Source organism: Camellia sinensis, chromosome 9 (assembly GCF_055761805.1).
Source record: "Camellia sinensis isolate YWXY chromosome 9, ASM5576180v1, whole genome shotgun sequence".
NCBI lineage: Eukaryota > Viridiplantae > Streptophyta > Magnoliopsida > Ericales > Theaceae > Camellia > Camellia sinensis.
This window is the reverse complement of record NC_138969.1, coordinates 165,796,204-165,822,562: the sequence shown is the minus strand read 5'-3', so window position 1 is coordinate 165,822,562 and position 26,359 is coordinate 165,796,204. Positions and strand designations below refer to the sequence as shown.

The following is a 26,359-nucleotide window of genomic DNA, read 5'->3' as shown; positions in this document are numbered from 1 at the left end:
GTGCATTTCATCTCTTGAGACTTGTATAAAATGTATATACTTTGTTAAGGATTTCCTACTGGGCTTTATGCTCACCCTATGGGATTTTTGTGTAGGAAAAGATGTGGTGATGCCGCCTAACTAAAGGCGAGGAAATGTGTGTTGAGAGTACGAGACTCTCATTTTGCTATGACTCTGTGTGTAAGCCAAGGGCTTTATGTGTGTGGGTTTCAATAATTGTTTTGTGTAACCAGGCTCAAATCTTGGAAACTTGTAAACCCTTGGGGGTATTTATTTGTTTATTTACTTATTGTTGGATTAATGTATTGTTGCATGAAGAACTATTGTATCATGTAATGTAAGTTTGGAGATTTATATTCGGTTTTCCTTGAAAGAGCCAAGATTGTTGTATTATCATTTGGGTTAGAAAGTTGGGGCGTTACAGGGTTAGATTCGCATCTAAGCCTCACTGAAATAAAAAATCAAATAAAATTACAATTGAAAGGAGTTTTGTCAAACGGGATTATCAATAACAAAAACCTAACAATATCAATAATTGAATCATGTGAAAATCTTAAAACACATGAATCTCAAATCAGATTTAACGGTTAAAAATGCTTTAAGACATAAAAACTAAAAAAATTGGGGACAGAGAATCTCATGTCGTCACTAGACACGAGTATGACAAAACCATCCTACCAATTAAACAAGTAGGATGTTTTTGAGCCTAACAGCAAATATACTAACTCAGATCATGCAAATTTGATTACAACCTGGTGGACTTGGTGCTTGTATTCAGAAGACATCTTGTTTCTTCTTTGTTTCGGCCAAAACAATAAAGATGTTTTGTACACATAGATGTTTTGAAAATAGATAAAATAAAAAATAAGAAAACATTTATGTTGTGTTGTTGGAAGAGGAGGGAGTTGACGGAGGGCGGAGTGGCCAGGGGTTGTTGGAGGTGAGGGGACAAGGAAGATGCCGGAGGAGGAAATGAAAAGTTGTTTCGAAAACAAGTGAACACTTATTTATTTTTATTTTTTTGTGGGTGAAAATTGCTAACAATTTTTCATGTAAAAGCCTACACACGCTTTTGGAAACAATTTACCAAACAAAATCCCTGTTTGGCTGATTTTTCAAAAGTAGTTTATTTTATTTATTATTTTTTTAATGAACTTTCAACTGTTTTTGAAAAGTCATATTTTTTTGTTGCTGTAGAAACCTAGAATTGTTATTTTTTAAGCATGGAATCTCATATTAAAACACTCCATTTAAATGAATAAAAAAATGTGTGGAACTGTGAATATAAATAATTTCATAAAGATATGATCACAACAACATATATAGTTTTCTTCTAGATAGCCAATAATCACCAAATGATATACAGAACTGATACATACATTGTATCGGTTGATATATAACATCGGTTTTCAGAATTGCCATGTTCTAAACGCCTTCACAGGTAATTTTGTTTGTAGTAAGAGCAAGAGGAGATACAAATTTTTATCTTCCAATAATCCCACTATCTGTTATACCATTTGTGGATGAGTTATCATCACCTTCAACAACCAAATCCATAATCATATCTACATTGTTTCTAATTGAAGAAAAAGTTGGTTGTCTAGGCATAGGAAGAGTTGTATCTTCACTCTCCAACATCAACACCACAGAGGACATTGTTGGCCTATACACTGACTATCCATACACAACATACCCACATGTATGCATCTCAACACTTGATTTCCTCCACACGAATCCACGACACATGGATCAATCAGCTCTGTTGCTTTTCCATCGTTCCATAGATTCCATGCCTGAACATCATTTCAAGAAATTTCTCATCTTCTTGTCACAACTCCAAATTACTAATTATGGAACAGAAAAGTTGAAGATGTAACACGATTAAGCAAGAGAAACTCACATGTTGAATAAGGTTTGCGGATTCAGGTGAGCGAAAGCTAGTGTTCCTCCAGCCACTCACAATCTTTAATAATAATACGCCAAAGCTACAGACATCAGACTTCATGGAGAATAGGCCTTCCATTGCATACTCAGGCAAAACGTAACCACTGCATGTGGAAATAGTTGGAGGAATCTTAATCAATTTGCTTTTCTCCTTTTCATGTCTTAAAAAACAAATACTATTGTTTGGTTTGTTCGTACACTAGGGAAAACGTAATATTTACTATGTACCAACCACTAGGTTTGTATTTGCTACATTTTGATTCCCTCCAAATATTCTGGCCATGCCAAAGTCCGATATTTTTGGGTTCATCTCTTCGTCCAACAATATGTTGCTAGCTTTCAGATCGCGATGAATAATTCTGAGTCTTGAATCTCGATGAAGATATAGAAGCCCTCATGCTATTCCTTCAATAATGGAGACTCGCTTGATCCAATCTAGTTCTGCTTGCTTGGCAGGGTCTGTCATGTTACAGAAAGAAAATTTGAGTACCTAGCAACATGAAAATGCCATAAACAATATAAAGACTTAAAAAAGGATACTCTCTTAAGCATGGTTTCAAATATCGGTAGATACATATTGAACTTTTGATATTCAAATTTAATATAGCTGATTCACGATTGATACCATCATTCAGCTACTATAACGATCTTTTTTTCACCTGATGATTTTAAAAAATTCCTGACCATGACACTCAATTCTTGATACATCACTAGATACTCCCAATACTATTAGACCAATATTCTGATATTGGCATACTGCTACTTAAAACTATACTCTTAAGTAGGATGGAAAGGGTGAAGTACAAACCAAAAAGAAAGAAATCCAAGCTTTTGTTAGGCATGCACTTGTAAAACAGTAACTTTTCTTCTCCTTCAATGAAATAACCCAAAAGCCGAACAAGATTTCTATGTTGTAATTTAGCAATCAGTATCATCTCGTTCTTAAATTCCTCTAAGCCCTGCCCAGAACACCTTGAGAGCCTCTTGACAGCTATTTCCTGTCCCCCTGGCAAAATTCCCTGGAAAAGAATCAAAAAAATTATTTCATATTTACATGCTAACATAACTTTTATTAATCCTACATAATATGATTTGCTTGTAAATTCACCTTATATACGACTCCAAATCCCCCTTGTCCGAGCTTATAATTATTCGCAAAGTTATTTGTGGAAGCTGCTACACAATTGAAATTGAACATCGGTAATTCTGGTCCACTTCCTCATTTCCCTTCAATGGAAGCAAGGTCATCCGAGCATGAAAAATCTTCTGAAAATTCACAACTTTTGCTCGCATCAAACGTTGCTAACTCAATTTTGCTCTTGCACAATGATTTTGAGAACTCTGTTGATGGGTAATGATATGATAAAAGAAGGTTAATTAGCCATCATCAAGAAAAAGAAAGAAATTGACATTTCCCCATGAACTACACTGTTAAACCTTACCTTTTATTTTTGCTCTGAACCTCCATAGTAGCCAAAGGAATACACCAAAAATGATTGTTCCTACCACTACAATTGTAGTTATTGCTGCAGTTGATATTCTGTTTTTAACACCTACAGAGGAAAAAAACACAACAATGTGTTTTATTAAAATGCTTGAAAGTAAGAACAAATCTGCTTAACTGAATTTCAATTAATTTTTTTTACCTTAATTTGAAGTGTTTTTCTTTTTCGTGAGATGTCTTACATTTTTATACACTCAGATTAAATTTGTAACACCCCATCCAATATCGAAATTTTGCATGGGTGATCTTGGACATATAAAGCAACCACTACCTTATTACTAAGTAACTTGGACTTAAGCTTTTGGGTCTTGTTGGTCGGCCTACAAGTTACTTGAGCCAAGAGGTAGTGGGGCATCACAAATAGTATCAGAGTTGATCCATGCACACAACCATGTAGGCCACTTATTTTGGGCTGGCCACGAGCTTGTCGCGGTATTCTGATAGTTTTTTATGAAATTGAAGGGCTGATATATATTATACTTTTTGGCTAGGGTTTCATTGTGTGATATTATAATATTGTAAAGCGGTTAAGTTGAGAGGAGGTTTAAAGCTTTCTAATTCTTGTTACGCTTAGTGGAATTGCTCTCCTTTCCTTCATGGCCATAGACACATTGCCGAGTCATGCATATTTTTTGTTAGGTGTATTTGATTTGCTTGATTGGAACTATTTGATTTATGCATAACAGAGACCCAATTATAGGAAAAGAAAAGAAAAAAACAGTTCTAAAGTTGAACCGAATTTTCCTACTTTCTATTCTAATCAGAACTCTATTTGCCTGATCTGCATTTATATTACGTGTGACTAACAAATACAGAATTCAGATACATATAAAATATATTTTCCAGAAAACGAAAACAGAAAACGAAAACAAAACCAAACCGGCATCAAATGATACAAATCAATCTAAAGAAGGATAGATGACATACCTAATTCAGATTTAGCAAGACATACATACAATGTGTTCCCACCTTCTGTAAATTCCTCAACATCAACCAGATCACCACTCCACATCATGCACCGAATCCCAACGACAAACGCAAATGCATTACACAAGCAATTTGTCAAACACTTATCCTCACACTCCTCAATGTTCTCTGCTGCCACCGTGCTAGCAAAATCTGGCAAATTCACTCCCTCCACCGCCAAAAACCCGTCACCGCTACCATTCCTCCCACACTCCAATGCCTCCTTCCTAATGCACCCACCGGACCAATCCCATTTCCTTCACTGATCTAAGTCTTTCGGTCCAAACCCATCAATACAATTGCATAGTACAACAGAAACAATCATACGGCATTTTCCAAATGATCCACACTGATTGTATTCCTCATATTTGTTAGCAGGATGTGATTGTAACACTTCCCAAACATCCATACTTTCATTCCAAGCAAGCTGCTCTATAAATCCATCCCACCGAACCCGAAACCTCACTGCCTGGTTACTGCTAAATGAAAAGTATGTGAGATACATTTCGTTATCCCCATTATTGTTGAACTTGAAACCATTGAAATAGGAACTTCTCATGGTAAGAATACCCAAGAAACTTAACCCATTCCAGTACCCGCTTCTCCAACTCCGGTTAGGCTCTTTTGATAACACAATTTGTGGGGATCCCGTCGGATCAATGCCCATCGAGTAATTTCCTGGTGATGGATTGCCAACACTCATCCAGGAAGTGAAAATGTGATCTTGACCGGTTCGGGAATTTGTGTGCACTCTCATTCCAGGTAAAAATGTGTTTGTTGGATTGTCAAAGCTCTGCCACAAGGCATTGTCAATGTCGCCGACACTGTCATTGCTCGTAAGGATCAAATTACCAGTATCCATTAGCATTGCAGTTGTGTTTTTGGCAACAATTGAAGCAGGGTGATGCTATGGTACATTTAGATGTATCATACATTTAGTTATGAACTTATATGATTTTATGTCATAACCAATATCATATTATTCATAACCACTATCATATTGACTCATAACTTAGTTATATTCAGTTATTTATTTATACCATATTACCTCATAACGAGGTCATAACTAAATTACTTAAATAATTTAACTCTCAAATCGGCAACCGGTGTAGCTGGTTAGAAGGGGAAACAAAATTGAATCAGTCCTGTTTGGCCCTCTTGGCTCTTCTCCTCCCTCTTCTCTTCCACCATAGCTGAAGCTTCCAAGGACCACCAGTCTCGTCGGCGATCCGGGCTTCAGCCATGTCGACATCTTCTTCGCAAGCTCTCACTCTCTAGACGTCTCCACCATGGGTTTGTGACCAAAGACCTAGTCATCGTCTTTTCCCTTCCCTTCCAATCGAATCGAATTTTTTCGAGAACTCTTTTCCGTCGTTCAGGTTTGTTGCTAACTCTAAGCTTCATCTAAATGTGTCATTGGTGCTTTGATTTCAAAACCCTAACCATTGAATAGCTGCTATTAATTTTTTTTATCAGTCAAAATTAATATCCATAGCCACCCAAGATAGTTGTGCCATTGGGGCTTTGATTTCAAAACCGTAACCGTAAAGAATGAATATCTGATATTTGTTCTGATTCAAAATTAACATCGGTTCTGTCATATCACATTCCTTTAATTGCTTTCACTTTGCTGTTTCTTTGTCTTCTATGGAGATGTCATTACTTGATTTCTATGCTTCTATATTAGATTGAAAGAGGCTCTAGAGTATGCGAAGAGCGTTGAATTGGGTGAAGATGCGAAGGATGTTTGGGTATTTGATATCGATGAGACTCTGCTTTCAAATCTTTCTTACTATGCTGATCATGGTTTTGGGTAATGTTCTTCAGATTTTCTTAAATTTTCGATTTAATTGCATTAGCTATGCTTTTGGGTTGTGTTTCGATTCACTTCTTTCTGCACTTTTCTTTTCCCTCCATCCAAACACTGCTTAAATGTTGATAAAGAATGGACTATATGCAATTTCTAATTTTCAAATTTAATTCTTGATTTGGCCGGTTGATTTTGCCTTTATCCCCTAAAGTACAATATATTTTTTTTAATCCCTCAATTATCACTTTTATTTATTTAGTACCTAAAATTTATTATTTCAGTTTATGTGATTTGATTGAAAACGATTGTACAACTCGGTAACCGTTGAAGCCTAATTTGATAGGCAAAAGGAGAATATTACTGTTAGACCTGTCCAATGCCTCTATGACCCAACCAAGCTTGGTTGATATACTTGAGAAGCCCTTGTCAATTGGTTTTGAGTCGGATGCTTTGACATTTACAATCCGGACAACATAAATCAATGTTCAATGGTATGCTTTAATTTGTTCAAATTATGAAATGATTTTTTTACCCATCAAATTAGGTGTCAATTGCTATTGATTTTTCCAATCGTCTCATATGAACTGAAATTATACACTTTAAAGACTAAATAGATAAATTAATAATTTAGGGATAAATTAGAAAAATTGGTGATAGTTTAAGGGATAAAACGTAAAATTAACCCTTTGGCCTTATTGGGTCTGAAGGAAATCCATTTGAGCATGGGAGATGGGTAGTTATGAGAAATTGATTGAATTCTGAGATGGGTTCTTGGTGGAATTTTGTAGGTTAGAGGTTTTTGATGGTGTGGAGTTTGATAAGTGGGTTGACAAGGCTATGGCACCTCCAATAGAGTCCAGTTTGAAGCTTTATGAAGAGGTTCTAAAGTTGGGATTCAAGGTTTTCTTGCTTACCGGGCGCAGTGAACAGCAAAGAGGTGTTACTGTTGCAAATTTGATCAATTTGGGCTTTCAGGATTGGGACAAGCTCATATTGAGGTTACTTTTCAAACTGTTCTTTGTCATAGATTGCTGATAGGGTTTGTTATGTTTATGATTTAACAGGATAAACTTGTTTGATGTAATGCCTTTTATTTTTCTTGATAGATCATTATAATTTTCTTATTAGCTTTGCGCATCTTTCAACTATCAACTATCAACTATTGCTAGTGGCTAACATTTTGGGTTCTCCAGGAAAAAAGAAAAAAAATGTATTTTTTGTTTTATTAAGAAAAACGTGTGCACTTGGTACAACCTTTTCTTGTTAAGCAACATATGTTTAATATCAGCATTACATTCATGAAATCTTAGTTTGAATGAACAAACTCACATATCATAGAAGTATTGTCTTGAATGACTTCTGTTTTATTGCAATTTTATTGATCTAGTCAATTCTATTTTACAGATATTAATATCTAATTTTTTTACTGCAAACTCTATTTTTATTGTTTAAGATGCTGTACATCTTCTTTGATTTTCAAAGTTGAATTTATCTTGTAGAATTATTCAAATGAACAAACTTGTTATCAGTCTTTGTTGGCTAGGATTTTAGTATACATCAGGGGAATTACAAAAATGAAAAATTGTTACATAGCTCAGAAGCTTAGAAAATTTGCAAAGCATCCCAAATTTCATGTCACATTTATAAGAATATATCACAGAGACGATGTTCCTATACTTTCTAGACCTAGATTGGAAGTGTTCCAATTTTCAAATCTTAGATTCAAAATCAAACTTTCCAATTTTTCCTCATCACTACATTAGGGTATGAAGTTCTAGTTAACAATGCCTTTCTAATGTGGGTCTTTGAATCATATTGAAACGATTGTATACAAAACAATGATCTAGTAATTTCTTTTTCTATATGTCATTATTTTAGGTTAGAGCCCATATTTTATAGACTGCTTTTAATGAGATCATAATTGAATTTTAGAGCTGGCCTCTCATTTATGCAGGGCCTTATTGACACATGAGGAATGATGATGTTTGACTAGTCATAGGCTTTAGGGTTTTTTCTTTCTGATGTGTGGTATTAATGTCTGCTACTAGAAATCAATAGTAAGTTTGGAACATAGAAGTTTGGGAAATAAACATGAAAATGGTTCCTTAGGTTTTATTAGAATTTTCTCATATATAGGGTTTACAGAATACAAATTCCATCATAAGAAAAGGTTTCCGGTAATTATGGTTAGCTATCTTCTTCTTCTTCTTTTTTTTTTTTTTTTTTTTTTTTTTGTTTTTTTTCCATGCGTGCAACTACTACTATTTAAAATGCTTATAAATAATTGCACGATTATACACCAGGAAATATTTCCTTCCAGTGGCATATGTGATGTAATATGTCCATTGACAAAAGAATCAAATTGGATATTTTTTTAATTCAGTGAATAAAACCTCAATCTAGTTATGCATCTATTGTTGCTTGTGCATGCATGCACTGTACAAATGGGAAAATGCATACTTGATTTTTTTTTTTTTTTTACACACAAACATCCTTGTTTTCGTTCTTTGGTTCTTGTGACTTGATAACTTTGTCAAGTCCTGTTGAAAATATATTGCAAACCAAATCTAGACTCATGAATGTGGCTGTCAGGCCCCACTTTTTATTACTCGAAGTATTACCAATTTCATTTACTTAATTCCATTTCAGAGATAACATGCGGAAATAAACTCGTATATTCAACTTGTAGAAGTGAATAACATTGCACTCATTCGTATGCAAGTAAATACAACATGAGAACACTAAATAAATTGCCCTTGGGCTTACATCATTAAAAAGTCAAGAAGAAGGGTATAACCCTTTTACATAAATGGCATTCCGCCAACACAAAAGAGGCCCCGTGGCCAACAAATAAGAAGATCCAAAACCTTGTAGCATATCCTGGCTATCACTTGAAAAAGATTCAACAACGTGGGATGAACATATAGTCCAGTAGAGATCTCAACATGATCCTCAACAATAACAACTTACAGATAGCTATGATCATGAATGTTCAATCTCATACTAGAATAGTAATGTGGCAGTTTATACAAAATATACATAAGTATGAGCTTTTCTCGAAAACAGCCATTTCATTCAACGCTATAAGCGGTTCACCTTATTTCCTTTTAATTGCCCATTTTTCCAAACTTTCATGACTATAACAGTTTTAGAAAAAAAACAATTTCACCAAGCCCATTACTCTTTCCCCATTTTCCGTACTTACAACAAAATGACCTTTTTTTAAAACATGTTCACAAATACCCCATTTTTCCTTCACACTTTCCAAAATCTCAAAATGGCATTTCGCTTTGTTCCTAATACATTCATATCAATACATGCATGTCATAAATAAAAGGGAAATAACAAATCATCAACATGTATATAATCCACAAATGAGGCAGCTCGGCCTTTCAAAACTGTAACCATCGCAACCCATAACATATTCAGATACACTGACGATAACAATTAAAACTCTGCTCTACCGGCTATATGCACAGTAGCTAAGGATATGCCAAAGCGATAAGCGAGATAATAACTCATTTTAAACATTTCATACCTCATAATAGATACACATTTTAGTCCTGTATCAATCTCAGACAAAAACACTTCCATACTTCACAAATGATACACATTTTGGTGTTGTATCAATATCAAACAAAAACACTTCTATACTTCACAAATGATACACATTGTAGTGCTGTATCAATGTCAAACAGTTTCCGGTTTAGTGGTCCATCCCCTATCTTCCCCTAAACCGTGGAGTACATCCCCTATCTCCTCCCACACAACACAATGTATATAAACAATTATCATATACAAATTCCTCAATACAACAAAGCATCAATAACAAGTGTAATACATACACATAAACTGTTCAATAATGTTTAACCAACACAAGTGTAACGCATACATCACAATTCAACACAACCATGTCATCCTCCATCGATGACCAAGGACAAAACCTCTGGATGCATGTATTCAGTACACCTAATAAAAGAGACTCAACTCTCAAGCAAACCTTAAACCCAACAACGACACTAGTACGATAGGTAAGGATAAAACCCCCAAATGTGTGTATTCGACACTCATGATACAATAGTTCAATTCTCAAATTTATTTTCCGAGACTCACATAGAGTTAACATTTCATTTACCATTTTCAAGATCAACTTCATAATTTTCTTAAGTCAACATGTTCCATCACTTATTCCAAAAACACTTTTCCCTTTTCACAAAACCAATTACATTCTCTTCATTTTACAAAATCAATTTCATGGATAATAAGCCATAACCCAACTTGATTCAATACGTTCATTTCAAAATAACCCCAATACCATAATTAATCCCTTCAATGTTAACACCTTCTACACAACTCATATTAACAATAGAAATTTACCAACATTGTTCAACCGTAAATCCTTTTTATTTTACCAAATCAAAATATAATTTAGGGCTTTCTCTTCTTTCAACAATAACATGCTAATTTTACTCTCTAATTAGTCCAAACCACAGTCAATGATAACAAAACCATTCTCAAACAACCAACCCTAGGTTCCCCTCATGATTTTCAAACAAATCCAACACGGATATGATTTTCATGCAATACAAAACTACCATATGTCTATCTATAGACGGAGTATTGAAAAGGAACAAAGAAATCCCTACCTCAAATGGAGAGACCAAATGGAGAAGATGAAGGCCAAAAACCAAAGTGCTCCAAATCGCCAAACTTTTAGATTAAAAATGAAGCCCTCAACCCACTCTACCTTTCTTACAAAGGACTTAGTATAGATTTACACTAGAGGGAGATGAAAACCTAGAGAGAAGGTGTGTAGGGAGAGAGAGAAAATGGTTCTAGGGTTTTGAAATCAAAAGGGAGATGAACAAGTGATATTGAAAGGTTGTTATTAAAGCCCATTAATTGGAAAAATGAAAGGACAAGTTAGAATTAAATGAACACTAATTGAAATTAAATGAACACTAACTAGCATTAAATGAACACTAACTAGAATTAAATGAACACTAGTTAGAAATATGAATGGACAAGTTTGTCATAAAATCCCACTAATGGAATATGAATGGATCACTAATTGGAATTGAATGAACCATTATGAAAATTTAATAGACACTAGTTGTAATTAAATGGACATCAACCCTTGGTTTCCAAACACAACCAACCTGTTTTAAACCTACCCAACACGACCAAAGACTCATATACAAAGAGTAAAGGATGGAAACAGGAAAAAGACAACAATACATCCACAGAACAGAGTCTGAAATACAATTAAACAATGAGGGGAAAACCGGGATCGCTATAGTGGCAGCAATTGTTGAATTGACGGCCAAATTAATGATGTAAATTAAATTCCAATCTGATTTGTTTCTTCTTCAATTGAATTCAGCTCAACTAAAGCTAGCCCATAGCCAATTCCTTTACAGCCCTACCTTGTGTGATCTAACAGTAATAATTTTTTCCTAGAAGATTTGATATTAGGAGCTAGTTAATTGTCACTACTCATATTATGAAATTTGTACCTCAAATGTTACACTGATGTGATGGTCTATAGAATATATTCATCTGCTTTAATAGCATTAGTTTTATAAAGAAAGTTATTGCAATTTTACTCAATGCTAAAAGGCAACTTTTGCCAATTTTTTTAAAGAGTGACTAACTTGTCCCTCTCATAGGATGAATTCAATTTCCTTATGATCTTGTCTAATGTGTTTTTTGGGCCACAGATTAATTTTCAATGATGGAAGAGTGAACATGATGAGCCTTCTGATTTATCAACAAAAAATAAATAAATAAAATAAATAAAATTTTATGGGCCTTCTTTGATATGGAATTAAACCTCCAATTTAAATATGGTTTTTATTTTTAATATTAAATTAGAGATGGTCTCCTTTGTTGCATATTTTTACTAAATTTCAAGTGTCTTAAACCGTGCAGAGCAACTGAGGACCATGGGAAGCTAGCGACAATATACAAGTCGAAGAAGAGGAATGAGATGGTGGAAGAGGGATACTAGATTTTGGGCAACTCTGGAGACCAATGGAGCGATCTTTTGGGTTCATCAGTTTCCATCCGCTCGTTCAAGCTCCCAAATCCCATGTATTATATTCCCTAATTGGACAGGTTCCTATTAAGCTTTTCTAATCCCTTCTAGTCAAACAAATATTTGTACATTCGATTCATTGACTGAAGTTTGCAATTAATATATAAATTGTGCATAACTATACTTGATTTAAGTTTTCAATTAATATATAAATTGTGCATAATCTCTCTCTCTCTCTCTCTCTCTCTGCCTCTCTCTGGCAGTGGCTCATGAGATTAACTGTAAATAACTGTATCATATTCTGCAGAATTAGATTGTTGCCTTCAACTAGGTAGATGCATGTATTCAATTTATCAATTGCTAGAAACTGGTCACTAGTTTCTAAATCAACATTTTGGGATATTATCGACGAAGTACATCATCTTGGTCCACGGTTTGTCGCCCTATTAATTATGGGGGATGAGGCATTAAAACCTAACGATGCTTAACCAGCCCTACATGATGAAGTTGGGATGATACTTATTGAGACATTCTGAATCTTTATGGGCTTTGATGTTTAAATCCAATTATTTCCCTAATGGCACTATCATTTCGGCTAAATCTAAACCTTACCAATCATGCTTCACTTAAACTTTTCTTACTCTTGGCAAATGTGGACAACTAGGAATAAAATGCTTCTTGAAAATCAACCTTTACACCTTCACAAGATATCATATGCTGCTAAGTTTGCTCTCTCTATTCTGATGAACACTTTTAAAGTACACACTCTCGGTTAACAAACTCGACACGGATGGTGCTTGTCAAGGTAACCCTGGTCGAGCAAGCATTGGTGGCATCTTCAGAGATAATACTAGTCACTGCATTTAAGCTTTTGAATATCCCATTGGTACAAGTAACAATACAGCTGAAATTTGGACTATTCAAGCTAATACCCAATGGTTAATTATTGAATCTAATTCATGGAAAACACTACACATCTTTGCAAGAGGAAAGCCAATAACTAAACAAACCAAATTTTGTTTGAACAAGTGCCTACAACTAACAGTAATTTCCGGGGCATATTTGCCCGTAGAGAAGCTAATTTTATTGTCAAGTTTGTATCTTCTTTTATTATCTGAGAGATTAGGTTCCCTTCTTAGTAAAATAGTTCCTTGTATGAATTTTTTTTTTTTTTTTTTTTACTTCAATGTAATTTCCTTTCTAATTCACAAAAAAAAAGGGGAAAAAAAAAAGAAAAGAAAAGAAAAAGAAAAGAATAGAAGCAACTATCATCATGATGATCATCCACCAACCCATGTATTGACAACAAGCATCATGTAAGCACCAAGTATTCTCATTCAAGCACCTTATAGCTATCACTCTCTCTTCTTGCAACACGGAACATTCTTATTGTTCATCAGCAACCTATACATATTGTTCTATCACAATCCTATCATTTCAAATTATTATATACATATTTCTAATAATTTAAAACCTTCATATTTGGAACAAAATCCAACTAAATAAAAGGAATAATTCTTCTAAGAAATTCTACCCCCACCCCACCAAAAAAAAAAAAGTTACAAACAAAACAATGTCATTGTTTTCCAGATTTCCACTCACTAATAGCAGAAAGAAGTGTATAATTTGGAATTAGATTCCTAGTTGGCAATGGCAAATTTGTCATTGGGGATTTATCATTCTCCTCAAGCCATGTCTGTATAGCTTTGCGATCGTAAGTGTACCCATCAGCAGCAACACAAGGCTCTTCCATGATATCCTGGAAATGAAACAGATCAATTGTCATAATCAAAAGAAAAAGGAAAAAAAAAACATTTTGTCTATTTAGAACAAAAACATTACTAATCAAAAACATTTAAAAAAAAAACCCTAAACAATTACGATAAATATGACACTGTTTATCTATTGCGACCATTCAATTACCTTGAAGTCTTGAGCAATTTCATGAACAAGCCTCTTGAATGCAAGCTTTAAGATCAGGAGCTCAATACTCTTTTGGTACCTACAAATTTCGCTACACATCAATTAATTAAGATAACAAAGAATCTAAAAAACACAAGAATTGTTATAACTATAATAACCATAATTCAAGCTTTAATTCACTAAGTAGAGAAGAATTTACTTGCCTAAAGAGGTGCCTTCTTAGCTGTAAGAAGGGCTACCAAAAGAATTTGTTTATTTAGAACAACAAAAACCAGTGAACTCAACACTATCATGATGAGCCAAAGACAAAGGCATTAAATCTGCTTCAAAAACTATGAAATATAGCGGCTAAGGATTTGCAAACCATCATTTAAAAACCAATGCTGTGAAGCCACAATCTAACAAAAGCAAAGTTACTACTGAAGCAACACCATATATAACATTTTTTTTATTTGATATTTTGAGAGAAAAATCTAAAAAAATAGCAAAGTAACTACTAAAGCAACATTCCTAAACTTTAGTACATTTATATTTTTTTCACAAATGCTCATCAAATATAACCAAACACCCTACATTCATATTTTAAGCTAAATCAATACTTTTTTCTTCCTTTTTTTCTTCTTTTTTTTTTCTTCTGTATTTCATATTTTTTACAAATATATATATATATATATATATATTTTAATCTTTCAACCAAACACCTTACATTAAAATTTTAACCAAACAACCTACATTTATATTTTAACCAAAAAGCTTACAAATATTTTAAGTTAAATCAGTACATTTATATTTGTTTCACAAATGCTCATTAAATATAAGAAATTTTCAACCTCTCACAATTTCACAATAATAGAATCAAGTCGGTAAAAAAAAAAAACTTACCAGAAACAGGATGAGATAGAGAGCCCAAGCCAAAGGGAGAGAGCCAACAGCAAAGATAGCATAGCAAAAAGCATAGAGAGAGAGAGAGAGACAGCGAGAGAGAGAAAGCAAAGAGAAAGAAAAAGAAACTTACCAAATTGCTGAGCGGTGAGGCGATCTAAGAGGAGGGTAGGGCTAGCGGTGGCGGTGGCGGTGGCGGTGATAATCGGTACCATTAGCGGCGATGGCGGCGATTGGCAACTCAAACAGCGATAGAGGTGGAGGTGATCGGCAAGGTGAGGAGCAGCGAATGGGAGACAGAGAGTTGAATGCGATGTTTTGGGGGTGTGAATAGTTGGGGATGTTTCGGCGATTGGCTAAAACACCATTGTCCCATATTTAAACAAAATAAAAAGACCAAAACAAATTCACAACTCCATAGACCAAACTTTTTTTGTTGTTCTATCCCTCAAATACAATTCTTGTAAAAAAAAAAAAGCAATTCAAAATTGAGTGTACAAAAATGATCCCAAATGAGGATTTTGGCTGTTGCTACTCAACATTGTGAGTGTACAAGAACGTTGACAAATAAATGAGGAATTCATAATTGCATAACGCAACTAGAACTGCCCTCTAAAAACTAGAATCGTAAACTACTTTGTCAATACAGTTTATCCAAAACCATAAGGGCATATGGTAAGTTGTCAATTTTGGGAAATCAAAAATAAAATTAAAGGAAAGATTTCAGCATTTCAGTTTCCTTCTTCCTTATTTTCACTGAACTTATTTTCTCAGCAACCAAGCATAGTACGTGCTTATAGATCTACTAATTACACGAAATAAGCAACAATTAGCAGTTATTTATCTTCTTCAAGCACAAATACATCACACACACACACACACACACACACACACACACACACACAAAAAAAAAAAAAAAACCCAAATAGACTTGCAGTCTCCTTTTCTTTCCCTCATTGCATATTTTCTCAGCAACACAATGTCCCAAACACAACATAACATACTTATATGACTAACCTACAAAAACAGTGGTTCTATATCTTCCAATTAAGCTTATGATCAAGAAACATAAATACTGCTTATAAATCTACTAATTAAAGCTAAGAATTAACTACAAAATAGAACTAGAGAAAGAAGACAGCAACATAATCAACAGCAAATGAATCCAACAAAATGTTTTGTATTATGTTGCTACTACAGAAAACACTTACGGTCATGGAGACTTGCCCAAAATCACATTTGGCAACAGAAAGAACTAGCAGATTCATCATATGCTAGGGGGTTACAAGCCCCACTCCAAAAATCAAGCTTGTTCTTTTAAATCACTCAAAAATTTAGTCCAGTGCCTTTTCCTTCCGGACAAATTTTTTAAAAAATAAAAAAAATATACCTTGGGTATGCAGGCCACATCGTCAACTCTTGTGATCAACTAAGCAAAGATCCCCAGAACCTTCAAGAAAATCAGTGGCCCATACTGACATTCCAGAAATGCAAACTACAAGTAAACATTATGAATGTCTTCCATGCTAGTTTTGGAAAACACTAAAGCACAAGATGTTAGAAAAGCAAACTAATTAAGTGCATAAAATTTCTCTGCAATTTCAAATATTGAGGATAAAACATAGAAAATAAAAACAAAAAGAGTAAAATATATATAACTTAATTGCCCATGTTTGTTTGTAGGAGGTGGTTTATGCCAGAGAAAACTGACACTTCATAACCAAAGTAAACAAACAATTATTAATGGTTTGTTAAAAAGTAAACAAATAGTTATTAATACAAAAAATGAGCTAAAATAAGAAGTAAGAAAAAAATTCCCCCTTCATGAAGACTTGCTCAAAATCATAATCAGCAACATGTATCACAATTAACAAGAGCCTACCAATTAGCGTAAATCTAGCCCATGCTGCCATGCCTATAAAACTCAACTAATAAATAAACTGAAATTCATTTGATAGGTGTAAATTGAAGTTTTATTTATTTATTTATTGCTAGGCCAAAAAGGATGAAAAATAGGACGAAAAGTATGTACACATAGTGAAAATTTTAAAAACTATCCCATAACAACTTAAAATTTAAAATTAACTAACTAAGAACAAAATAGGACTAATAATGCTAAACTACCAAATATATAAAGCCAAATAATAACATAACATGTAACGCCCTCAAAATAACCACAATAAACCCATCAGATGTGACATGCATTTACATATAAACTAACCACACTCTTTTATTCATTAGAGTTTCATTACATAAGTATTACATGTTACTATCAAAAACAAAATGCCCTACGGGCTTACAGCTTTCGAAGTTAACACTTGGTTACAACAAAAGAGTACTAACTCGTTTACACATTAAGCCCTAGGCTTGAAGTTACATGTAATACATCAAAAGTTAAGCGACAAAAGTGTGTCCGCCACTAGCCTCCCAGCTATGTCCTTGGAGGTGGCATGCTTCCTGCACCTGAAAATGATATTCCCATATAGGGTGAGCCACAGCCCAGTAGAAATACACTAAACCAACCATGGACAATGACTAAAATATTAGCAATTGATAGATGGTCAACACTGATACAATCACATAAATCACATATTTATGTCTTACAACTTATGAGTCTAAGTTACCTTTCATTTTCCCTTTTTCAACAGATAAGCATGCTAGCTCTATCATCATTTCCACAGATATGCATAAAAGCTATATTCACATTCTCAACAGATATGTATAACAACAATATCCCACATTCACAGATAAGCATATAAGCTGTATCCACACTTCACAAAGATAAGCATATGAGCTCTATCTTCACTTCTCTAGACAAGCATATGAGCTGTGTCTACGGAGTTCATCCCCTATCTTCTCCCAATACTTATCCGGTTTAGAGGTACATCCCCTATCTTCCCCTAAACCGCGGAGTACATCCCCTATCTCCTCCTCTACACATAACGTATATAAACACATTGGTTCTATATACAATCACCCAATACATACAATTAATGTATTCTATCAACCGTCAAGTTCCATGACACATTTCATTGATTAGTTTCAGTTTACCTAATCATCATGCATTGTCTACAACAATCACAACTATCCTTCACCGATAGCCCAAAGCAGTTATTTCTAAACAGAAAATAAATGCACAATGGATATTCAATCAACATTTCATTTCTTCATTCTTCTCAATTAATTATCCCAATTAATTAAACAATGTAATTAGGTCAATTCCTATAATTAACATTTCAACCCTTAGGTCCCATTTTCATCAATGATTCAACAATCATTCCATTTTTTTTCATGCCAAACATGCATCTAGGTTTATTATGAATAAAACCCCAACTTTTGTAAAATTACACAAAAGCCCCAAACTTTCACAACTTACCAAACCAAGCCCAACATCTCAAAATACCAAAATTTAAAGACAAAACCTATAGAGAGGAGTAGGATATCCCTACCTCAAATTCGGAGTCCCAAAGGAGAAGACGACAAAACCCAACGTGCTCCAAAACCCGAGATTTTCATATTAAAATGAAGCCCTCGACGATCAACAACTTTTTTGTAAAGGCCAAAGGTGAGTAAATCACTCCTACTAGATCAAAACCTAGAGAGAAGGTAGAGTCTAGAGTGAGAGGCTCAACAATGGTGATTTTGGAAAAGTAAGAGAGAGAAGAGAAAGTGAAAAAGTGATTTGAAGAGTCACAAATTCGGGACTTTAACCCAGGTCTCCGCTCGAGCGTAAAACACCCCGCTCGAGCGGTCACTCATAGATTTCCGCTCGAGCGGCCAACCGTCCGCTCGAGCGCAGAATGCACTCGCCCAGCACTCTTGCAGAACCAGGCCTCCGCTCGAGCTCCCAACCCTACGCTCGAGCGTCCACTCACACAGATACGCTCGAGCGGCCAACTCCACGCTCGAGCGTACAACATTGCACAACAAATACTGGATGGGTGTATTACCCGCTCGAGCGCCAACACCTCCGCTCGAGCGTACAGGCCAAAAAAAAATCTGGGCAACTAGTTTTGGTTTCTAAACTCAACCAACCTGAAACAAACCCGCCCAACACATCCTATAACTCAAATACGAAGTAAAAGGATGTAAACGAAATAATAAACAACAACCAACATCCACGGACACATGTCCAGATCACTGTACAACAAGGGTAAACCCGGGATCGCTATATAACATATCTATTCATAGAAACCCATTCTTATGTCATAGATTTGTAACAAAACCAAACCCAAAGAATAAAATTTGAACCACAAAGAAATTCATATTTCAGTCAAAGAATTTTCACAAGCAAAACTTGAAAATTAACAGAAGTTCACAAGAATAAATAAATAAATACTAGCAGTTAAGGCACACGCGATGTGTGTGTAAATTTAAAAAAAAAAATTGCGATTGAGTCAATAAAAATTGAATTAAGGAACACTACTTTCCAATTGATAAAAATTTTAATGCATCCTCATTCAATAATAAAAAATAAAAAATAAATAAAAAGAAAGAAAGAAAGAAGAAGAAGAAGAGGAAGAGTCAAGTTCAATTCACAAATTTCAAATAAATCAAAGAAATTCAACCAAAATGGGGTAGCACATAGTGCCAGAGCCTCTGCACCTTCTAGGGTTCAACTGACCATTCTAAAATAACATGTGCATGGCTCTTGCAATTGTTTGAGTCTTTCTCTATTTCGATTTCCTTTCTATATACATATCTATATCTAAAAGGGAAGGCCAAAATTGAGGTAGATGTCACATTTTTTTTTTCCTTTCCAAAATATCTTCATGTAATTGCCCAGATCAAAACGTCCTATAACTAATGAAATCCCAATTCAGATTGAGATCAAACCTTTCAAACATATCATTTATACTAAAAATTAATTTGATTAGATATCGGATTGTCAAATTGTATCTAAAATGGGATGGCAGTAGGCCAGACTAGATGCTCTAATTGGTTGGAGACAATCCCATTTCTAAATTTTTTGGATAAGTTCTGATATAAAATTTTGGTATGGATCCTTTAGAGTGATTTTTTTTTTTATTAAAGTAATTTTAGAATAAGTGATGTGTTGTGTAACTAAGATTTAATGGCCAGGTACAAAAAATCACTTTTAAGATTTTTAATATTGAATTTCAACTACACATCATATCACTGATACATATGTACATGTCCAATTTATCCATCTATTCATTTTTTTTAAAATAGTATAAATTATGAACAAATTAACTAACCAAAACAAAATTATCCAGAAACTAAACAATTATTAATCAAATCTTAATCAAAGACTTACTTCAAGATCTTCAATGGAAGAAGTGGTTGATCTCCTTGAATCATAACTATGATCAATTCTCTTTTTCTTGAGTCTTGACAAGGTTGGAATCTCTTGATCCAAGTCAAAAACTACATTTTTCTTCAATTTTCCAGATTCAAGTTGTATTAAATCAGCTTGGATCCTCCTCTCTTGCTCATGCAATTCTTGGATGTAGTCAATTGCATCTTTGATTATGGATGCCTTGTCCATCTAATTCAACATCACCACAACACTTCATCAAAATTAAATTGACTAACATCAATTTTTCTAATTTGATTTACATTTTAATAGATTCTGTGATTTTCATAACATCTCTTGTTTTAGTTTTCAATTTTTCACAACACTTGATCAAATTATCCATAGCCTCCTGCAGACCACTGTCAAGCCATCTCACATCTTCTTCACCTTCACTTCCCAATGTCATAGAGCAATGAAGAGAAGAGAAGAAAAGAGAAGAGAGGTCCAAATCAAAAACAGAGAGAGAGAGGTCCAAATCTCATAGAGCAATGAAGAGAAGAGAAGAGAAGAGGAGAGAAGAAGAGAATAGAAGAGAAGAGAAGAATACCTTCGAATCGATGATTCGATCGCTGCTCGCCGCCATTGTCGTCGATCGCCGATCGTCGCTAGCCACCACTATCGCTGCTCGTCGTCGCCTCCGTGAGAGAGAGAGAGAGAGAGAGAGAGAGAGTTGTTTCGAAAGTTAGGGCTCCGAAACTTGGGCTCTACAAACCTGAAAGGAAATGAAAAAAAATGGGGAAAGACGGGGAAAAAACAGGGGGGAAATTGAGGTTTTGTTAGGTTTAGATTTTCGGAATATTTTTAATATTCTTAATATTTAATTTTTTAAATATTTTAATTTTCTAAATATTTTTAATATTTTTAATGTTTATACAGGCCTAAAAAATTAATTGACAGAAAATAATTGACATAGAAGTTGTTTGAAAAAAAAATGATTTGAAAAAAAAAATATTCAAAAAAATTACTTAAAAACAATTAATTGAAAAAAAAACATTTTTTTAGTTGAGTATTTTAAAAATAGTTTGGTTATGACTGTTGATCAAAAATACGGATATCGAGTTATGAGTTGTGTGTTTGATTATCAATTATATGTTGAATTAAGTTTTGAAAACTATTTTGAAAACTCATCACCAAACAAATTTTTTTATTTCACATGTCACATCAAACTTTCAAAACTCAATTCCACATACAATTCAAAACTCAATTCAACACTCTATTAAAAAATCATAACCAAACAATTTTTTTATAGTAGAGGAAAGGGAGCGACAGTAGCGGTGAAAGTGATGGATAAGAGGTGGTGGTGGTGGTGATGGCGAAGGAGATTAGTGATGAAGTTGTGGTAGTGGTATGGGAGATGGAGTGGCAGCGGTGGATGAGAGGTAATAGTAGTAGTAGTGGTGGTGGTAGTGGAGTGGTGGCAATGGTAGTAGTCATGGTAGTCGTAGAGGTGAAGTGGCGACAATGGAAGTAGTGGTGGTGGTGGAATGGCGTTTGTAGTAGTGGTGAAGGTGGTAGAGGAGATGGGTGGTGAGAGAGAGATGAATGAGAGAGAGAGAGAGAGAATGAGAGACTGAGTGATGAGCGAGACAGAGAAACAAAGTGGTCGCTAAAAGTGCATTTTCTTGTAGTGGATCGATAAATTGAGAGGGAGCTCAGTAAATAGAGAAGACGGGAGGGAGAGAGTGAGCAATGCAAACATAGTGGGAGAAGAGAGAGGGAGAAAAAGAGAAAGAGATAGAGATAGAGATAGAGAGTGAGAGACAGAAAAGAGACAGAGAGAGAAGAGAGATAGACGAGAGAGAGAGATATAGAGAAGAGAGATGAACGAGAGAGACAATGAGAAAGATAGAGAGATGAGCGAGAGAGACAGAGAAAGATGAGAGATGAGAGAGATTGAGAGAAGAGAGATGGGCGAGAGAGATAAAGAGAAGAGAGATGAACGAAAGAAACAGAGAGAGAAAAGAGATGAGAGAAGAGATAGATGAGTGAGAGACACACAGAGAGAGAGAGACAAATATACAGACAAATAGAGAGAGAAGAGTGATGAGTAAGAGAGAGAGAGAGAGAAAAGAGAGAGATGAAGATGAAAAAATTGATGAAAAGATATAGAAAAAGAGAGAGAGAGAGAGAGAGAGAGAGAGAGAAAAGAGCGAAAAGAGATAAACGAGAGAGAGACATAGAGAGATGAGCGAGAGAGATAAGAGAAGAGAGATGAGAGAGATAAAGAGAAGAAAGATGGACGAGAGACACAGAGAGAAAGAGAGACAGACAGAGAAGAGTAATGAGTGAGAGAGAGAAAGAGAAGAGAGACAGAGACATAGAGAGACAAAGAAGAGTGATGAGTGCGAGAGAGAGAGAGAAGAGAGATAGAAAGATGAAAATTTGGGTGAAAAGAGAAATGTTCAAAAGAGTAAGACGACGTCGTTTTTTTTTTTTTTTTTGTAATAGAAAAATATTGTTGCGTTTATTTAAACCATTTTATGACTATATATATATGAAGCCGTCTCAAAGCCACAATATACATATATATTTTTTTTTATTTTTTTTTTGCAACGGTACGTATTACAATCGCAAAAAACTCTTCTTCTTTTTTTGCGACTGCAGCTGGTACCGTTGCAAAAACTCTATTTTTTTTTTTTTGCGACAACAATCTCTGCCATCGCAAATACTCTATTTTTTTTTTACGACAGCAATTTCTGCCGTCACAAATACTCTATTTTTTGCGACGACAAGTTGTGCCGTCTCAAAAAGTCACATTTTTTGGCGACAGCAAGTTATGCCGTCTCAAAAAGTCACATTTTTTGCTTAAGACGGCAAGTTGTGCCATCGCAAAAAGTTCCGTCTCATAAGCCCACTTTTCTTGTAATGAATCGTAGATAAAATTTTTCAACACATTTTTTTATTAAAATTTAGTCAAATTATTTATATGTATGTCTATGTGTGTATAAATATTTTAAAATGTATATTGTTTGTATATGACCCTTTTTATTGTATTTAGTAAATAAATCTAAAATAGAGATATGTGGTTAGTGGTTTTGAGTTGGTTATGATCAAAGTTAGGGGTTATGGGTGAAAATGATGTTAGTTATGAGATGTGGTTATGAGATATGTGATGGTGGTTATGTTCAAAATGGTATACTTACGAGCCAAAAGGTATTGGTTATGAGATATGGTTATGAGATATGTGATTAGTGGTTATGAGTAAAGTTGTGTGGTTATGAGCCAAAGAATGTTGGTTATGAGATATGTGATTAGTGGTTATGAGTAAAGTGGTGTGGCTATGAGCCAAAGAATGTTGGTTATGAGATATGTGATTAGTGGTTATAAGTAAAGTGGTATGGTTATGAGCCAAAGAGTATTGATTATGAGATATATGACTAATGGTTATGAGATATGTGATGTTAATTATGATCAAAGTGGTGTGACTATGAGCCAAAGGGTGTTATGAGATATGTGATTAGTAGTTATGATATATGTGATGTTAGTTATGAGCCAAAGAGTGTTGGTTATGAGATATGTGGGTAATGGTTATGAGATATATGATTGTTGATTATGAGATATGTGATTTTGGTTATGAGCAAAGTGATGTAGTTATGAGTCAAAAGGGTGTTTGGTTATGAGATATGTGGTTATTAGTTATAAGATATGTGATATTGGTTATGATCAAAGTGATGTGGTTATGAGCAAAAGGGTGTTGATTATGAGATATGTAATGTTGGTTATGAGTCAAAGGGGGATTGGTTATAAGATGTGGTTATGAGCTATGGGGATTGGTTATAAGATGTGGTTATGAGCTATATGAGTAATAGTTATGAGATATGTGATTAATAGTTATGAGATATGTGATAGTGGTTATGATCAGAGTGGTGTGATTATGAGCTAAAGGATATTGGTTATGAGATGTAGTTATGAGATATGTGATTGTAGTTATGAAATATGTGATATTGGTTATCAACAAAATGGTGCTGGTTATGAGATATGGTTATGAGATAACTGATGAGAGTTCATAACTAAGTTATGATTAATTTGATTCTAGTTATGAACAAGAATAATGCTTGGGACCCCCTTTTGGGGTCACCCCCTCACCCCCCTTTGCCACGTGGCAGGTGGTGATTGGAGGAGCAGGAAAAAAAAGAAAAAGAAAAAGAAAAGGTAACCAATGAGAGAGAGAGGGGATCAAAGGGGGTGGGGGGAAAAGGGGGATGAATCATTACTCTATGAACAAATATGATTTTGGCTCATAACTATAAAAAGTGACTTGCTTACCAGGTCACTTTTAATGATGTGGCTCAATCTGAACCATTAATTTTCGATGTACCATACATTTTTTAAACAAAATGTACTATAGACTTTCCCATTGAGGCATTACTTGACCAAATTGAAGTGCCATTGCCATCCAAAACCATTAGATTACCATTGTTTCCAATTGCTAGGACTCCATTTTTATCTGTGATTGGGCTATCTCTGTTTGCAACCCATATAACAGTTTGCACAGAAATGTTGTTGTACCAAATTCCAATGTATTGAAAGGTTGAATTTGGAGGAGAAAAGAAACCCAGAACAAAGTTTTGTCCTGAAGAGACAATGGTTTGGCCATTTTTTAACAATTGGGTTTGTGTGATTGTGTTGGTTGCTTCAGAAAACATAGCAAAACCACAGGAAATGTACAAAAGTAAGGTGAGATGAACAATTATGTTTCTGGAACTGATACCCATCTCACTCACCTTTGAAGTGGTGAAGCTTCATTGGTCTTCTTCTTCTTCCATATATATATATATACATTTTTTTTTTCCCCCAGTGGTAAAGACAATTTGGATTTTGATATGATAATAACAATTGGGATTTTGATAAGATAATAAATTTTGATACCGTAATCATTCATAAATCATGTATATCAATTAAAAACTACGATGCTAGTTGATAATTTTTATACAATTGTAAATGAGATTAGAGGATCAATTCTTACCAAAATTAAAATTGATTATTTATTTTATATTATAAACTTATTTTGAATTTGTTGGATTGAGTTGTTTAATTTGCGTTACGAGCTATTTCTTGTAGTAGTTGTTTGGTTTCTGTGTTCTTAGATTAAAATCGTCCAATCTGACATAATTCTTTTTTCATATTTTTAATTAAAACTTCTATAAAAAAAAAAATGGATACAATATCAACCAGGTCAAATCTAAATTGTACGGTTTTATAGATTATCATTTGGAAAAAAATTGTAAATATAGAAATCGATCGCAAAATCATATATAATTTTTTTTTTCTTTTTTCATTTAAGATCTCACACCTATATAAAATGATTGTCTTATGATTTTATGTGTGTGAACTCCTTTACCACTTGACTACTCGTGGTCTTCATTCCATTTCAACAGTTTGATGCAAAATAATAATAAAAAATCAATAAGATGGATAATATTGACTTCAAAGTACATACTTGTTTTGAATGGTGTGAGACGCCACTTTGTTTTACCAAACGTGGAATAATTATTGCTATGTAAAGTGGACTCTTAACTTGTTATAGGAATCTTCAAAAAAATTATTAAAAATTTTATATAATATTTAAATGGGTGTAAGATCTATATCATATAAGATTCACACTATTGTGTAAAAAAAATTATTAATTTTTTTATTTTAATATAGTATCTATCATTTGCAATGGCGAAAGCATAGAGGTCTTAGGGGAGTCACGTGCCCCCAATGGCAGAGCCACATGGTGACCAGGAGTGCCTCTTAGATTTTTTTTTTTTTTTTTTTCATATGTACATAAATAAATTTTAAACAAAAATAATATTTAGAATAAAATGTCAAGGGCATTTTTTAATTTGTAAAAGCAATAGTGATTGTTTTATTGAAAATGAAGTGACTACAACAAATTATATTTTTATGTATGAAAATTTTGTAAAAAGAAATCTCAATATAAAGGTAATATCCATCATTATTGATATGCAAATATAATTAATCTCACTATAT

The 26,359-nt window shown here is 34.1% G+C and overlaps 1 protein-coding gene and 2 pseudogenes across 1 annotated transcript; 1 reads left to right on the top strand and 2 right to left on the bottom strand.

The window, feature by feature from the left end:
* Positions 1-1,482: 1,482 nt before the first annotated feature.
* Positions 1,483-25,098, bottom strand: LOC145789055 (G-type lectin S-receptor-like serine/threonine-protein kinase B120; annotated as a pseudogene).
* Positions 5,704-12,429, top strand: LOC145798998 (acid phosphatase 1-like; annotated as a pseudogene).
* LOC114312232 (transcription factor bHLH35) lies at positions 19,991-21,090 on the bottom strand. The gene is made up of 2 exons (XM_082887942.1): positions 20,931-21,090; positions 19,991-20,575 (listed from the first exon to the last, which is right to left on the bottom strand). Exons 1-2 carry the CDS (start codon positions 20,964-20,966, stop codon positions 20,333-20,335), a joined length of 279 nt encoding a protein of 92 aa, XP_082744068.1. The 5' UTR covers positions 20,967-21,090; the 3' UTR covers positions 19,991-20,332.
* Positions 25,099-26,359: the final 1,261 nt, after the last annotated feature.

Bases quoted from the DNA above. Each gene is read 5' to 3' on its own strand.
- LOC114312232 (XM_082887942.1), bottom strand. From the start codon at position 20,966: ATGGCGGCGAGCAGCGATCGAATCATCGATTCGAAG. The intron at 20,576-20,930 runs GTATTCTTCTCT...ATGTTGAATTAG, and splicing joins ATCGAATCATCGATTCGAAG to ATGGACAAGGCATCCATAAT.